At 41.7% G+C, this 18,577-nt stretch overlaps 1 protein-coding gene across 4 annotated transcripts in view; it reads right to left on the bottom strand.

The window, feature by feature from the left end:
- LOC136253184 (ankyrin-3-like) overlaps positions 1-18,577 on the bottom strand; it is a 54,818-nt gene extending 36,241 nt beyond the window's left edge. For all 4 annotated transcript variants that reach the window (XR_010699990.1, XR_010699991.1, XM_066045810.1 and 1 more), the window contains exons 1-3: positions 18,497-18,577; positions 7,901-7,997; positions 5,282-5,572 (exon numbers count right to left, since the gene is read on the bottom strand). Coding sequence is in view for 2 of the 4 variants with exons in the window: in XM_066045810.1 (XP_065901882.1) it covers positions 5,282-5,572; positions 7,901-7,922 (313 nt within the window). In the remaining 2 variants the exon portion in view is untranslated. The remainder of the gene's footprint in view (positions 1-5,281; positions 5,573-7,900; positions 7,998-18,496) is intronic.

Genomic DNA, 18,577 nt, shown 5'->3' with positions numbered 1-18,577 from the left:
GCACGACAACTTGGAGGTCCCCTACCGAGATTGAAGATTAAGGATCAAGAAAGGAACAGAAGTGGCTGCCACGGCGACTACTGATAGAGATGGACGAAGAGGCAGCGCACAATAAGGTGTTTCCGTGTAGTACGTGTCATGAAGAAGTGGAAGACCACGATGCAGCCCTGATGTGTGATGTATGCGAGCAGTGGGAGCACATCGAGTGTACCAAAGTATGCGACCGCCCATCAGTAGAATTGTACACATTATTGTCAGTGACGTCCAGTAAGGCACTTGTGTTCACGTGTACAGCATGCAGGCGCAAGGGTACCCTCGCGCGTCAACTGGCTGAGGCGCAGATAACGCTCAGCAGCATGCGTACGCAATTGAGTATTTACGAACGGCTGCTCCAGGAGTGGCAACGTTTGGTGGAGTGTATGGGAGCAGAGAAGGATGCGCTTCAATTAGAGAACACGCGCCTTCATGACCAGCTGGCGGATGCGCGTCGAGCAAGTGATGAGCGTGGCGTGAGCGAGTTAAGTGGCAGTGGCTTGCAGGTTACAAAGCCACTAAGTGTGTTGGCACCAGAATTCGTTAGCGCCTCGGCTCGCCAGCCTGGCCACGTAGTACAGACGTTAAAGCCTATGACTGCCAGTAGTAGTGGAGGTAGGCGCAAACTCCCTTCAGTACCTGAAACAACAGCCACCTGCTCAATATCACATATAAGTCCACCCACAACTCTACACACCACTCCAGCTAGATCTGGTTCCTCATTGGTATCAAGGAGAGAAAGGCTGACCTTAGATGCAGCATCCCCACAAGCTCAACCGCCTAGTAATTTTAAACACCCCACAGGGTTCAAGGAGCTGAGAGACAGAGTGAGGAAGTTTACTGGAGATGGCAAGGAAGATTTTGAAGTGTGGTTAACAGATTTCTGTGAGGCCACTGGAGACTGTGAATGGACAGACGTGATGAGAGCACAGTGGTTCTCTTGGTTTTTAACTGGGTCAGCGAAGTCTACATGGCAGAGAACACTAAATCAAGAAGATAAGGCATCTTGGACGTCAATTGTGCAGGCTTACAAGAGCCACTATGGAGTCCACATGGATCCACGCACAGCGTATTTAAGGTGCCACGAGTTACAGTACCAGGATTTTAAGTCTGCTCAAAGCCTTCTAGAGGCTATGAAGGATTACCAGAGAATGGCGCCGGACCAGCTCTCGAACAATAATCTCATTTCAATATTATGGAATAAAGTACCCTTCACTCTTCAGAAGGAGGTTGGGGAAATCAAGGACTGGTCGCTCCAAGACCTACTTCAACGTCTATTAAGGGCAGAGGCACGACTAGCGGAAAGAGAGCGTAGAAGCAGAGGGAATGATTGGGGAAAGGCTCGGAAGTCAGGAGGATATAATAGTGGATCAGCCAAGAGGGACTTAGCTGAGAAATCAATTGAGAAGCCACCAGTGAACAAGGGTACACCCAATGGAGAACAAAGTGGACAAAAGGGGCAGGACACCAGAGGGGCAGGTGAGTTTTCCTTGAAACATGTTAAGTGCTACAAGTGTGATAAGAAGGGACATGTAGCAAATATGTGTCCAAACACTGAGACTCCTAAGGGATCTCGACGAGTAACTACAGAAGAGAGTACTGACGAAAAGGGCACCAGAGAGTGTGAGAATGAACAGACTAACTACGAGGAATTGTGGTTCCGAGTTGTCTCAGCTGACAGAATCAGTGACCAAGGAAACCCCCCTGAGTGCCCAACAATGGTTGGACCTACTTACAAAGTCAATGTTACTGTCGAGGGTTATAAGATTAGAGCCCTGTTAGATCATGGCTCCCAGGTCAGCATAGTGCGCCGACAAATGCTACCAAGAATCCAAGAGTTGAATAATTGGCCAACTGCAACTTGTGTAGCCAAGAATATGCCTCTGAGAACTCACCCAGTGGGTGCAACTGGGCAACGGCTAGGAGCACTTGGTGTGGTAGTGTTGAATGTGCAGGTGGAAACTACTGGCAAGACTTGTCCTATCCCATGTTTTGTACTTGACTCCAGCCAACCACTAAGGCGAGGAGAGCTTAAGGATTGTGGAGTACTGTTTGGGACGAATACTTTGGTAGAGCATGGTTTTCACGTGAGTTACTCAGATGGCACCACTATTGAACCTACCCCAAGGGATGGAGCTGAAAGGTCAAGTGCTAATGTGGTTAATGTATTACAGGTAACCTTAGGTGAGACAGTACACATCAAACCCAGTCAGATGAAGTGGACTAAAGCAGTAGTTGATGCTCAAGGAGAATTTGCAGGAACCTGGTTGATATCACCTAACGAGGAGCAGTTAGCTAAGGAACAGTGTGATATGACAGAAGCTTTACTGGAGGATGTCAACACTATGATCAGAGTCCCATTGCATAACTGGGGAAGTTACCCCATTGTAGTGAAGAAGGGGACTGTTATTGGTAACATGGAAGAGGTTGCTGTTGCGACAAGGGATGACCCAGTATGGGTAGATGACCAGACGGATGAGATAGTGAGAGTGTGTCAGAGTGAATCTGCAGGGGAAGGCAGAGATAAGAAGTTATGCAGCGAACTGCAGTTTGGTAACACCTGCACTTCCAACGTCAAGGATGACCTTAGACTGATAGTCCGTAAGTATAATGATGTGTTTGCACTAACTGATGATGAGTTGGGGCTAGTCCGGATGGTAATATCCAGTGTGAATGCTGCACTGGAATAGGGGTACTGGAAGTCAAGTGCCCTTATTACGTTCATGATGTTGAACCATCATCAGCTCCCTACATTCAAGATGATGGTAACCTTTTGAAAACACACATGTACTACCATCAAGTACAGACTCGGCTCTTTGTGTGTTCTGCTGATTATGCTGATTTTGTAATTGCAACTTTTCGTGATGGTAATGCAAGCATCTCAATCCAGAGAATATTTCGAGATGAACACCTGATCAAAGACATAGTTGACAAAAGTTCTCATTTTTTTGAATTGTGTATTCTTCCAGAACTGCTGGCAAAATGGCATTCTCGAGAACAAGTTATGCCAGCACAGACTGCAGCAGCTTCAGCTGTTAGTGATACTTACACTTACTGCTACTGCAAGGAAGACAAGGGCGGTGAGATGGTTGGATGTGACAATGATGATTGTGAGAATGGTCGATGGTTCCACCTCTCATGCCTTAATCTGAAGAATCCTCCACGTGCCAACAAGTGGTACTGTGCAAACTGTCGTAAGTTGCCTCAATTTACACGGAAGAAGCAAAAGAAATAATGTTATTATATTAATGTACAGTTACAGTATTTGTCATGTAATGAAATTAATTATTAGGAACTACAGATTTACTACATAAATTATTTAATGCTGAGCAAATAATTATAATTTTGTCTGTAGTAGCTTTTCTCCATCTGCCTTAGGTTTCACAAAGTCTATGGGGAAACAACTCATCAGAATAGAGTATCTCTTCCTCGTAGCACCTATCACCCTCTCAATGTGTATACGGACATTTTCCAGTTGGCGAGTTTTCTCAAGATCTTGTGGAGACAACTGCACACATCCACGTGTGAATGCGGGTATTTGTAAAGTTGCCTGCATTCTGGCAACATCCTCATCAATGAAAAAACCGCGGTCAGCAAGGACAATGTCTCCTGGCAATAATTTTGAAAGAAAGCAACAGTTGACAGTCAAGTGTTTATCACTTATTCTTCCTCCCCAAGCACATGAAACAAAGGTAGTTACTCCTTGTGGACACATTGAGATGAACACTTTAGCAGTGTTAGCATGTTTATATTGCAACCATGTTGCTGACTTAGCTACTAAATGAGATGATGTTTCAATCTTTATCTCATAACAGTCAACATTTGCCACTACCTTAGTTCCATAGCAGGCACGAAAGCAGTTTGGCATAGTTTTCCACAGCTGCTCCTTCTCTGGCCATTTTATAAGCCACTGCAAACGTACCATCATAACATCTAGTGTTGCATGGAATGAACGTGACACAGTAGCTAGTGATACATTCAATCTATATGCTAGGTCTTGCAGTCCCAGGTTAAGCCTCAACTTTAAAAGAACTATGAGGAATGAACGCCAGTAGAATGTTCGTTTCTCTCCATTACAAAAGGGCTTCATCACAAACTCAAATGTTGACAGCAGCAGTGCACACTTGGTCAGCCCAGTGTAGTAATGTACCTTGGAATCATCTGACAAAAAAACCTCTCATTGAAAAAATTCCAGTCATCTGTCTGAACCCCAACATCACAAGTCTGAGGTGGAGTTGTTTGCACCGTTTTACTGTGACACAACACTCCTTGGTCAGTTTGAGTACCCTCATTAACAAACACACAGCCAGTATCTTCCTCTGATACTTGTGCAACAACACTAGAAGAGGCAACAGAAGATGAGGTTGCAGCTTCCTCCATTCTTTGCCTTCTCTGTTCAGTTCGTATTGCCCTATCACTAGCTGCTTGCAAAGTACTTACATTGACCTTGTCATGCCCTAGGTTAATGCAAGGAGCCCAGTCAACATCAAACATTTTCATAACATATCTGTGCTGGTTTACCTAAATAAAATGAATTAGTACAGCACAACACACCTAGATTGTAGCACTTACCGCTTTCAAAATGATTACTGCAAACATAAACATTTTCTAAACATGGCAAATCGTCTCTATAATCAAACTCTTCTCCTTTCCGTCGTTGTTTCCACCATTTGAGGTCCTTGGTGCATGATTATGGTTGGTGGCTTGTGAAACGAGCAATTGTTCCTCTTCCAGGCTTGCTACTGTCACTAGAACAGCCAACAATAGCACAGTTAACCACTGTATTCACAATACAAATGCTGTAAAAACAACAATCACTACCGCAACGTGGTTCAACAATATGGCGACCGTAGGTGTGCCCTTTACGTCATTATTCATTACCATGGAAATGAAAACGCTCTATTCTCCCTATACTTGCTGTACAAATCGATTTTTCTGTTGTTGCTACTTTGTAGGGCTGTAACTCCCAGAGTGTTTGGCATATGAAGCTGAAATTTTGCCAGTGGGTACACTTGGCTACATAGATTATAAATATGCAATAAACAGGAATTCGGAAAAAATGCGATTATGTCCTGTTTTCGCAGATCCGGTACATCAAAGGGCAGCATGTAGACTACGTATTCTGTAGCTTGAAGAATACAATTGCATCCCTAAATTCAAACTGATTCATATAAAAAGTGTAGGGGTTTATACTGTACAGGCTGCCAGTTCTATTGAGTCTACTCAGTATTATTAAAAAAGCACTAACCTTCCTTAGACATTTTGCTATGTCTAACATTATCTGCTGGAGTGTTCAATCCAATATTGCTCAATGCTGTAACTAGTTGACTCCAACTAGCATCAGGTTTCATCTCAAGCCATGCCTTAAACATTTTACTACAACGAGCATTATCACTTTGATGGTCAGATTGTATCACATCCAGTACAGCAGTGTTACTATCTAGTAACTCCAGCCCAAGATCATACCATCTGGTGGCTACCCCAGCAGCTTCACGTCTCATTACATTGTTTAATTCTTTTAAGTTAAGTTGGTCATGCCCTGAAAATGACATGAATAGCACATATGGAAAGACTTAAAGTAACACTTTGTTACATTAATACTATAAGCATAGATATATGTACATTTGTAGGAAACCACAAAAGTATGTGCTGATTGTAAACATGATTGAATTTTGGAAAATCACCAATTTGTATAGGTGAATTGGATGCATTAATAGATTCCAAATAGAAATTAATTTTAACGTTGAATATCTATCTGGTACATAGTAGTGTTGTGCTACTCCATGACAAACTATTTGCAGTACCCATTCCCTGAAAATGGAATGTAGGTATCAGCATAACTATGCTAAGCTGATGCCGCCATCTTCTGGGACATGGGTCTTAATATTGTTGTAGTACATACCAGAGTCGGGTTGTTAAGCGCATGTGCTTTCAAATTTTGGAGAATAACTTTTGTAAAATTTGTACTATCTGTTAGGCATACACCTAATGAGTGTTTAACATGGAATTACTACGTTGTAATAGAGAAGTTTGTGGTCACCACGCTAGTGTATAAGGATATTTGACTCAATTACTGGGTGAAATCCTTTTTTGACAAACAAGAATATTACAATCCAGAAGGCTAATTTGCTATCATGCATAGTCAAGGGAGACGTATATACATAGCAGGGGAGACATAGGCACTCGAGGAGACATTGACTTCCAGTTTTTCTTTCTGTGTGTTGAGCCTTGCATTGAGCCATGTGTGCTTATCAGCCACTAGAAATGTGTATGTGCTTAACAAATAATATCTGCTTAATAGACACATGTGCTTAACAACCTGACTCTATGGTACTGCACTACTGCATCACTTCATTAACTCTAACAGCCAAGTGCTTTAGTAGCATAAGTACCAGTAAGCTATATACCAACTATATCTAAGTTATCTTTCCCTGTGATCTATTCTGTATTATTTGTCAACAGTCTACACAAAACATGATTAATTTGTACTGTTACAATAATCAAAACGCCTTTATCTGGATAATAATTATTTCACTGTAAATGTGTACCTGATTTTACAAAACTATCCTTTATTATTCACATGTAGCCAGACCCTTTTTCTCTACATGGCGCTTATCGATTAGAAATTACAGGTGCCTACTCCAAAGAGTCTGACAACTCTAGATCTGCAATAGAAAAGTTCTGCTGGCAATCAACCTCTAGGTTGGTGAGCATTGATACCACTTTCATAAGTGTTGTGGAAGACCACAGTTGGCTTTTCATCCTCGGCTAAGGGCAAAGCATCAGCTTGTTCAGACTCTACAGCCAAAGTAAGAGCATCTGAGCTGATGAGTCATCTAAGTATATTTGTCTTTTCTTCAGACATCTTGCTCAGAAAAATGGCAGTATTCATAGTTTCATAGTACTTGTACTCCATACCAGCTGATCTGCCATTTTCTCTGCAAGCAGTCTGGAGGGAAGACTATATATTCACATGACTCATCAGTTTGCATCTCAGACATGTGGCCGTAGAATCTAAACAGGCTGATGCCTTTGCTTTTAGCTGAGGATGAAGTCATCTACACCTCTTTATGAAAGCACTTTAGGGCCAATCAATGCTCCCCTACCTACAGCTTGGTTGCCAGCAGAACGTTTCTATTGTAGAGTCCCCCAGATCCTTTGGAGCAGGTGCTTATCATTTCTCAATAAGCACCATGCAGAGAAAAGGGTCTGGTTATGCAAGACTAATCTTTTTTTGGAAACAATGGACAAATATGTATACATGGTAATAACCCATTAATATTAACAGGTTTGATAGTAATTTTGCTGAATATGGGCACAAAAAGTAGTTTCTGTAATCCCCACTATATTTTATATACATTCTAAATCTCGTGGCTTCTAGAGCTGAACTTCAGGTAATAATTGCTTATTTAAAAATGCAATAAAACAAGTTTGAATAATGCATACATGGGGGTTCTTGCATACCTGGTCACATATTCCAGCACAGGCTGAAACATGGTAGGGCATAATGCAGTAAAGGAAAGCCAGTGCTTACATGTAGCCTTATTAATATGGAGCGTAACATCAAATGTGATGAACAAGAACTAGTGAAATTGGACTGGTCAACATAAAGCTATAATTAAGATAATTATACTGTATGAAAAAGTTAGTTCTACACTTTATTGGCAAACCATGAGATTTATTATTGTAACACAATTTAATGATAAAATCAGAACATCTCTGTCACAATTCAATGAGACTTCAAGTTTGACATACTTGCTGTGTTGCTAGTTAGCCAGTGTATACAACATACCTAACACACAATTGTATGATGACAACATTTTTAGCTATCAGAAAGTCAATCGATAGATACTTTATAATGTGTTACCTTTTGGCTTTTCTGAGTCCATCTTAGCTGGTCACATTTTCAATATGCATCTATCTTCAGATCACTTGATATGTATGTACTACAGTACAGCAGGTAACTGCATGCAACAAAGAAAGTATGTAAGTTAGCTACGTACTGTACATGTCATTTCAGCATTCATTTATGAAAGTTACATATGATTTTGTATATAATTATGTAATAGGATGGCTGGCTGTGGCATTTGGATTAATAGTGTGAGGAAGAAGTAATAGTGCAAGGTGAGGCCAAGCACTATTTTCTTCCTGTACGCAGAAAAAACTATCAATCTTAAATACCATAGTCAGCTATCTTGGTGTAAACACATGCAGAAAATCAAAATATAACCATTGAAAAGACAGGCTAACAAGTTGTTACATAAGACACCAAAGTGATATTTAACTTAGCTTTTGGTTACCTACAGTAGCTGCCATATGTTGCTATAATATAAGGGATCTATTATTGTTATGGTAACACTTAGTGTGTAGTTGTCAAATTGGACATGTCCAATAGTTGTCCAATAGTTATATAGTTGTCCAGTAGAATCACACTTTAGCCAATCAAATCACAGTGTAGCATTTCAGTCATGGGATCTTGACAGACAAATGTACATGTAATACTTATTTCTAATGGCTAAACAATTGCTATTCAAAACAGCGGCATAGACAGACTTTTTGCCATACAAGGGCAAGCCATTATTTTAGCCATGTAATACACATACATGCACATGTTCTCATCTTCATATTGACATCAATAAGCTATAACACTTAAGAAGTAAATTTAATTGTTGTGCGTCACTATCGATTTGCTCTACATACACAAACTGTTAACTAATATAACTTTATACACCATGAGAAGTCTGTTTTCTATACAACTATGTATCATGTAACTTTTGCACTTGTGATTTTTAATTTTAAGTATTTCTAATTACAGGAAAATACAAAAATACATAACGTTCCATTTTTACTTGAGCCACTCACAATTATACTCATTGCGCATGCTAGCCAGCTATTGGTCTACTGCATACATTATGTACTGCAGGAATGTCTTAATATCCAACTACAATGAAACCATGTGATGACTTTGACAAGCCTCCATTATAGTATCTCGACCTCTTTGTAGCTCAAGTTTAAATTATTTCGTGCTTAGACCACTTTACTCAGGCATGGCTATACACTCAAATAGCTAGCTACAAAAGGGGAATTTATGTGAGAGTGTTTATATATAAGGCCAATGTTTAGTGATTTTCTGTTTTTCATCAGTACTCACATGTATTTTCACTGCAGCATGTATTTCTCCATTATTAAAGATTTAACCATTATTTGATCTGATTAGTATTGAGGATGTGAATTTGCAGCTTGGTTTTCAAGACTACAGTAGCTACCTCGTTGTTTTTATTTGCTTTACCAGTTAGGCACTGGAGGGTGAACACTGGAGGCCAAAGCCTGTACAATGTGCTAACCAAGGAATCTAAGTGAAAATATACATTGTAGCCAAGAGAAGTTGTGTATGGTGAGCACTCTGGCATTATAGTGTTTGTAAAATTTAACAAGTAAGAAGTTGAAGGCTTGAGTCGAACTCAGTGAACTGTCACTAAGGACAACTATACGTAGGTACATCTGAAGTAGACTCGTATCTTATAGCTATGGTTGTTAGGATACTACATTATAATTATTTTCCTGCAATTATACAGAGCACTGAGGTATACATGAAAATAAGCCTATATCTAGCTATATAGTGACAGTACTACAAGGACAATGGGTAATTGTAATTACCCACCCACCTGCAAGTACATTTGGAATTTTGTGATGAAAAACAATCACTAAGGTTGGCAAGTGATAATTACCGATCTTAGCAATGTTTACCATCTACCAAAGAGTACAATACGTTGTATACTTCAGCAGGCAGCTCGTGTTGCCATCTCCTGTTCATACAGGATATTTAACTCTCAGCTGAGCTTTTAGCATCTTGGGATATAGTCAATCTGTTGAACTGTTGTATAATTATATAGTTTTATAAGTAACTACTTTTTCTTTTTGTCTTGCCAGCTAGGGCTCCAGTTATTATTATTACTTTTTCTTGTTTTTGTTTTTTTAAATAACTTGGTAACCCTGAGACTAGCCCTTGTAAGGCCAACATTATTAAATTCCTTGTTTCCAGTCACCACCCACATCAATTCTTAGGTACCTGCATGAAATTTTAATTATTTGATTAAAGCTCACATGTATGCACTATTTCATGATAGAAGGAGGCACAGAGTAACCAAGTTTTATGGTAAATGCATTAGCTATTGATTAGCTAGGCCTATTAAGGAGGCATCTCCAGACTGATTTTGGCATGCTTAATGTCATTATGATGTAGGGAGCAGGGGGGGTCAGTCCATGACGTTACTAAATCTTATTTAATGCAGCAATAGTGTAAACAGCTAGGCTGAGTAGCTACTTGGGAGTTCAAATCAATCAACAATTCAGGTACGGAAAACATTACAAATCACATAGATAAGAGTCAATTATAATTTATCTAAAAATACTCGTAAAGATTGGGATTCAACACTGTCAATGGGTAAATTGTTCCAGTTGCGGATAGAGTTGGGATAATAGCTGAATTTATAATGATCAGTTCTAGCAAATGGAATCTCAAAATGGAAAGGATGATGGTGGTGGGTGGGATATGTGGTGTTAATGAAGTAATTTGGGACTGTTAAGACTGATGAGGAGTAAACACTGTTGTAGAAAAGTTTTAATCTAGTCACATATCGTCGATGTTGAAGTGATGGCCATTGTAAATCTGCTAACATAGATGTAACACTGCTGTTATATCGGTAGTCTGTGACTTTACCCAACGAGCAGCACATCACTGTATCATTTCTATGCTGTACTTTGTATCTCCTTCTGCAAGTAGGGGTCCCATACTGCTGATCCATACTCCAACAGTGGTCTCACTATACTGGTGTAAGCTACACATTTAGTTTCTGCAGAACATCTACGTTTAACAAAGTTTAGCATCCTTGTTGCTTTAGAGATAACTTGGTTGATATGTGATGAAAATGACATTTTTGGAGAATTCCTAATAAGGGCATTGGGTAACTCGTTGCATAAAGTGATTTCTGATAGTATAGTTGAAAGTAGAAGATGTTAGTCTGCTACAGGTAAATACCACACACTTGAAAGTGTTTAATTCCATTAACCAAGTTTCAGTCCACTTTATTATAGGCTTGAGGTCATGTTGTAATAATAATTGATCTTGCTGACTATTAATAGATCAATATAATACGCAGTCATCTGCAAAAAGTTTCAAATGGGATGAGATGCCACGCTTGATGTCAATAATGTAGAGTAAAAATATCAATGGGCTGATAACAGTTCCTTGGGGAACACCTGACTGAACTAGCACAAAATTTGAATCATGTCCATTCACAACAACACGCTGTGTTCACTGAGTCAGCCAAATCTTCATCCAGTCATAAGTTGTACCTTGAATCCCATAGTAAGAAAGCTTGTTTAAGAGTCTACAATGCAGAACTGTATCAAATGCTTTCCTAAAGTCGATGAAAGTCATATCTACTTGGGATGTATTATCCATGGCCAATTGTATGTCTTTGACAACTGGTATGAGCTGAGCCTAACACGAATGACCTGCTCTAAAACCAAATTGCTTGTCAATTAATATACATTTGTTGGTGTTTAGGTGCTCTGCAATGTGGTGATACATAATATGTTCTAATATCTTGCAACAAACTGAAGTTAGCGAAATTGGCCGGTAATTGTTGGTGTTACTTCTATCCCTCTTTTTAAACACAAGTGTTATGTTGGCTTTTAGCCAATCATTTGGTATATGTCTACTAGCAGATGTTAGGGACTGGATAAAGATAATTATTAGAATTGGAGCAATCTCTTCGGAATCCCGGTATAGGAATGTTGTCAGGACCAGAATCACCAGATGCCTTACTTGGATCTAGAGTTTCGAGGAGGTTCTGTACACCATCACATGAAACTGCAATATCTGGCATTATAATAGGATATGGAGTGCTGTTCAGTGCAGTTTGTATGTCAGTGGTGTTCTCTTGAGTAGTAAATATAGACCAGTGAAATTTGTTATTTAGAACAGTAGCTTTTTCTTTAGAGCTGTTGACAGTATTACATTTTCATTTAAAGGAGGAATACCATGTTGGTCTTTACGAATATTACTGATGTATTTCCAGAAATTCTTGCGATTTGTCTTTCATTTTCGTTGAATAGGTTATAGTTTGATATTTGGTATGAGCATTTTGAATACAGTTTGTGATTTTATTTTCTTAAAATACGGTAATCATTCCAAGCCTTTTCAGTTTGAAGAGATTTAGCTTTGCGATCATGTAAATGAGTTCGACATTTCAGTGGGTGGGGGAAAATAGTCTCGTGCGGCCCGGCGCTCCAGTAGCCGTTTCGTTCTAAATCCCCAGATTCTGGAGATCGTTTAAGGGTTGAAAACAAGCCGCGAACAAGATGTTTTCTTGTTCCTTGCACCTGCTGCAGCTACGGAGCGATTACTGCACCTGATAGGCGCACGAAGCACGAAAACATAAAATTCCAGTCATTGTAGCTAAGCGGCTTGTACGATCGCCAGTGTAATACTGTGATTACTATAATATTATGCACTACAGTAATGTTGTAACTAACAGATCTTTGTATGGGTATTAACAGCTTGCATGCCACTAATAAACACTTGTAACTCTAGGACATCCTTTTGTACTTTGAGTTAGTGTGTCACTGATTTTGTTGTTGTTGTGATTGATATCATTTACTGTATCTTTGCGAGTTAGTGGACTCCGAGCGGCCTGTGCTACAACTGGCGTAGTCGACACTACTGGCTGACCAGATCAACCACTAAGCTTAAACGTTGTGGTACCGTGACAAATAGTTTGATAACGGTACCTGTTGAGGTCAGCCATTTCACCTGCTAAGTTCTACTGTTCTCGCCGTACTGTTTCTTGTAGAAAATCACTAATCAACTGTACTTGAACCACCGGAATGTCTACTGGATCTAATAGCGTCGTCACTGGCGATGGTGCCCAAGATCAAGAAGGTACTCGTAACCCTGTTAGTCGTCCACTTATAATGCCTGAAGCTTATAATGGGGATCGGAGTACCCGCTGGAACCAATGGATTGCCCACTTCGACAGCGTGGCGCAGATAAACGGGTGGAATGAAGGAACAAAGCTCCTCTGGTTACAAGTCCGGCTGACGGGAAAAGCCCAGACTGCGTGGGAACGTCTCAATCAAGACGCCAAGTCCACTTATGAAAACGCCAAAATAGCTCTCCGTGAGCGGTTTGAACCCAGCTGTAAGCAAGATCTCTATGCTGCCGAATTTCATGCCAGGAAACATCTGGACAAAGAATCGTGGGGTGACTTGGCGGACAACCTCCATAGCCTAGCAGACAGAGCTTTCCCTGATCCGGATGATAAGGCAAGGGAGCAACTGTCACTAAGCCGATTTCTCAGTCTTATTGACAAGCCAATGATCGCCTTATCAGTTTGCCAACGACGTCCAAAAAATTTGAATGAAGCCATAACATATACGCTGGAGGCGGAGACTCATCTCTCATTAACACCTGGCCACAAAGTTGCAGCAGTGACGTCATCATCTGATAACGTGGACGCCAACATAGAAGACGGAAACCATGCTTCTATCACAACGATCCAAGCAAGACAGGACGCTGTAGTGGAGCTGTTGAAATCCCTATCATTGAGGATGGAGCATCTTGAGAATACAATCGCCTCTCATGTGGAATACAAAAGTCGCGACAAAAGTTCTCCCCCGTACCTGCCACTGACCGCGAACACATCCAAGAAGCAAGAAGCAACAGGTCCACGGCAGCCAATCATATGCAGGAAATGTGGAGTTAAAGGCCATTATGCTAGGGGGTGTGCTACCGGACGTACGTCGGGAAACTAGCAGCCCTCAGTGCTAAGGGTCAGGCACACGAGGGCTCTGAATTGACCCATAAACCTGATATAGATAACTATAGCATAGATAGTAATGTAGAATTTTCACTTAGTACTGTGTGTAACAATGACGTCATTAATTTGTTGGCAGTGAACCCCGCCAAAGCGTACCATATTGTTGGTATTGTTTCGGAGGTACGTGTTAGTTTCATGCTAGATACGGGTGCTTCTGTGAGCTTGCTTAATAATGAAACGTGGAAGCAGCTATCGGTGAACAACAGTGGCGAAGCAACTGCGCTACAACCTTGGGGAGGAAGCCAGTTAGTAGGCGTAGAAGGCAGTCCCATTGTAGTACAGGGAGTGGCAACCATAGACATCATACTTCCAGGCCAAGTAGTCAGCACCGACATTTTGGTGGCGCGAGGATTAAGCATGCAAGCGATACTTGGGCTCAACTTTTTGGAAAAACACCAGTGCGTCATCAATACGGAGCAACGAATACTACACATGCACGGACGTGCCATACCACTGCAAAGTAAGACGAACGAGCAGCTACAACCGGACTCTGGTGTATCCACAATCACAGTTGCACTGCAAAGGACAGTAGAACTCCCGTCACTGAGCGAGCTAGAAGTGATGACAGTGACGTCCAGCCCTACTAACAGTGCACCTACATGGCTAGTGGAAGCATTGCCAGGAGAAAGTCCTATGGTAGTAGCTTCCTCCGTAGTGACACCAGTCAGCGATGGACACCATACAACCATCCCAATGAGAATAGTAAATTTCTCAACAGAGGCTGTTACACTTTACAAGGGTAGCAAGATTGGTAAGGCTTCTCCCCTGGATGATAAAGTTAATATTTCGAGCGTGAAACCAGACTCAGATAGCCATGTCTCCTCCACAGATGAGGATGAGATCCCTCTTCACAAACAAGAGCTCCTGTGGGATTTGGTGACCAAGAGTGGAGATTCACTTACCACAGAGCAGCAGCATGAATTATATAACGCTCTTCTAGGGTATGCAGATGTCTTTACAGCTAATGAAGATGACTTGGGGAGGACTGACGTGCTAAAACATACTATCTCCGTGGGTGATGCTTCACCAATCCGCCAGCCACCAAGAAGGGCGCCACCTTACCATAAGGAAACGGTGCGAAATTTGCTGAGTAGTATGTTGTCAAAAGGTGTTATCCAACCTTCTAAAAACCCGTGGGCGTCCCCAGTTGTATTAGTACAGAAAAAGGATGGCACAGTGCGTTTCTGCGTGGATTATCGCAAGGTGAATGCAGTTACTACAAAGGACGCTTTTCCTCTACCCCGTATCGATGATACATTGGATACACTCGGCGGATCCCAATGGTTTAGTACCTTGGATATGTTAAGTGGCTACTGGCAAGTCGAGATGGATGAAAAGGACAGAGAAAAGACAGCTTTTACTACTCACGAAGGGCTTTTCGAATTTAAAGTAATGCCCTTCGGTCTTTGTAATGCACCTGCCACTTTCCAAAGGCTAATGAATGTGGTGTTAGCAGGAGTACAGTGGTCCAAATGCTTGGTGTATCTCGATGACATTATAATTGTGGGAAGAACATTCAACGAACATCTCAAAAACCTTGGAATAGTTCTGCAATGCTTACGAGAAGCCAACTTGCGGCTTAAGCCTAATAAATGCACCCTATGTAGAGATGAAGTTCTCTATTTAGGGCATGTGGTATCAAGACATGGAGTGGCAACTGATCCTACAAAAACAGACAAGGTATCAAAATGGCCAGCACCTAACTCAGTGAAAGAGGTGGAACAATTCTTAGGGTTGGCCTCATATTACTGCCGTTTTGTCCACAACTTTGCAGTTATAGCAAAGCCACTCTATAGACTGACAGAAAGGGGACGTCAATTCCAATGGACTAAAGAATGCTCCAAAGCGTTTGCAGTGTTGAAACACCGATTAACTACATCACCAGTCCTGTCTTACCCAGACTTTGCCAAGCCGTTCATTCTGGACACGGACGCTAGCTATGATGGTATTGGTGCTGTGCTCTCCCAGCAGCATGAAGGGAAGGAGGTTGTAGTTGCCTATGCCAGCCGTACCTTAAGTAAGTCAGAGAGGAAGTATTGCGTCACGAGGAAAGAACTGCTGGCAGCAGTGAAATTCATCCAGCACTTCCGTCCCTACCTACTTGGTAATCCATTTGTGCTTCGAACTGACCATGGATCATTAACATGGTTGCAGAATTTCAAGGAACCAGAGGGCCAATTAGCACGCTGGATTGAGCAACTGCAAGAATATCACTTCGAAATTGTGCATCGCCCTGGAAAACGCCACTCAAATGCCGATTCTCTGTCACGTCGGCTGTGCAACCAATGCCACCGACTTGAGTCACACTGTGGCAATGAAGAAACACATCAGGTGGCAGCAACCAGTATAGCTGAGAGGGAGCGGTCAACTACAGACATCGATCTGCAAACAGCACAGTCACAAGATGACATCATTGGGCCAGTGCTACAGGCTAAAGAAGCAGGTTGTAAACCTATAGCTGACACTCTCAAGGGACATCGTAGAGAAGTAACCCAGCTCACACAACAGTGGGACCAGCTAGTGCTCCAACATGGTGTTCTATACAGAAAGTTTGAGAAGGCTGGCCAGGGTCAACTACACTTCCAATTAGTAGTCCCCAAGGACCACCAGGCCTCAGTTTTACAGGAAATACATGGAGGAAGGATGGGTGGGCACCTGGGCGAAGACAGGACATTTAAGAAACTGCAAGAACGGTTCTATTGGCCAGGTTACTTTCAAAGCTCCAAAGAATGGTGCCAGAACTGCCCACACTGCGCTGCAAAGAAAGGACCAACCCAGAAGCACAGAGGCCCACTACAAAACATCAGATGTGGATACCCCATGCGAATGGTGGCCGCAGATATTGTTGGTCCATTCCCTAGAAATAGCAATGGCAACCGGTACATCCTAGTAGTCTCCGACTATTTTACACGATGGGCTGAGGCCTATGCAATTCCCAACCAAGAGGCCAAAACAATAGCTAATAGGCTGGTTGATAACATGTTCTGTCGATTTGGGATCCCTGAACAGCTGCATACAGACAAAGGGGCACAATTTGAGTCCACCTTGGTAAAGGAAGTAAGCAAGCTGTTAAAAATCAACAAGACACACACCACCGCCTACCACCCACAGGGTGATGGCCTTGTGGAGAGGCTCAACAGAACTATTCTGGCTATGTTGGCTACAGTTACAGACGAACAGGGTGAGGACTGGGAAAGCCACTTGGCAAAGGTGTGTTTTGCATATAACACAAGCGAGCATGTTTCCACTGGGTATTCCCCTTTCTATATGATGTATGGAAGGAAAGCAAAGATACCACTTGACATCATTTATGGGAATCCCAACACTCCTCCAGTCACCCCATTAGAGTATGTGAGTACACTCCGCCAGTCATTAGAGCTAAGTTATCAACTTGCACGAAAGCACTCCCTAGGGGCTGCCTGCAGACAGAAAGAACACTATGACAAAAAGGTACACGGTGAACCTTATGAAAAGGGAGATCTGGTTTGGTTATTTACCCCAGTGGTAGGAAAGCATAAAGCAAAGAAACTACACTGCCCATGGACTGGCCCGTATAGAATCATAAAGAGGATCTCAGATCTGGTATACCGCATTCAGGACATGGGCAGTAGAAGACGCCAAGTAGTGAACTTTGAACGTTTGAAACCATGTCATCAGCAAATGCGAGATAGAAGCCAGCCTAGCAGTGGAACCCAAGATAGTCAAGTGCAAAATACAATAGAAGAAGACAGCATCAACACACCTCCAGGAACTGTCCTACAACTGGTAGATGACTATGAGGAAGAGGAAGTTGAGGCACCAGAAGTACTGCTGTACCCACAAAGTGAGGACAGAAATAACTTGAGAAGATACCCGCAACGCAGAAATCGACGTAAGCCACTTCACTATCAAGATGGGGTTCCTTGACATGGGACATGTACTTACAAGGAGGGGACATGTGTAATACTGTGATTACTATAATACTATGCACTACAGTAATGTTGTAACTAACAGATCTTTGTATGGGTATTAACAGCTTGCATGCCACTAATAAACACTTGTAACTCTAGGACATCCTTTTGTACTTTGAGTTAGTGTGTCACTGATTTTGTTGTTGTTGTGATTGATATCATTTACTGTATCTTCGCGAGTTAGCTAGTGGACTCCGAGCGGCCTGTGCTACACCAGTATCTGGGGATTTAGAACGAAACGGCTATTGGAGTTACGCCAGACCCTATTTATCCCCACTCAAATACGAAAGGGAAAATAGTGGTCTCACTCTGGGTACATACGAGACATGGCTAGGTGCATTAACTTACCGTACGCATCGAGGTAGCTACGCATGCAAGGAAATTTTGACGTCAAAAAAACTGATTTGACGAAAGTCGTCAAATGTTTATAAGCGCCCTTAAAAGTATAGGTTTTGCCTACAATTTCTTCATTTTCGTCAACATTTTATTCGTCAAATCTGCTGAAGTCTGAATTCGTCAAATTTTTTTGACGTCAAAATTTCCTTGCGTGCGGTACGGCAGACGAGCATATAAGCCAATCACGTTATGCGCCCCACTAACTTAAGCTACACAATAAACACATTAACTTACTACAATCAGTGTTAATCATGGAGCAGCCACACCTTTACCCGACGTTTCTCTTGTGATTAAGCGCTGAAACTATTAGAGTCA

Source organism: Dysidea avara, chromosome 4 (assembly GCF_963678975.1).
Source record: "Dysidea avara chromosome 4, odDysAvar1.4, whole genome shotgun sequence".
NCBI lineage: Eukaryota > Metazoa > Porifera > Demospongiae > Dictyoceratida > Dysideidae > Dysidea > Dysidea avara.
Note: the sequence above shows the minus strand (reverse complement) of the source record. Positions and strands in the feature narration are given on the sequence as shown.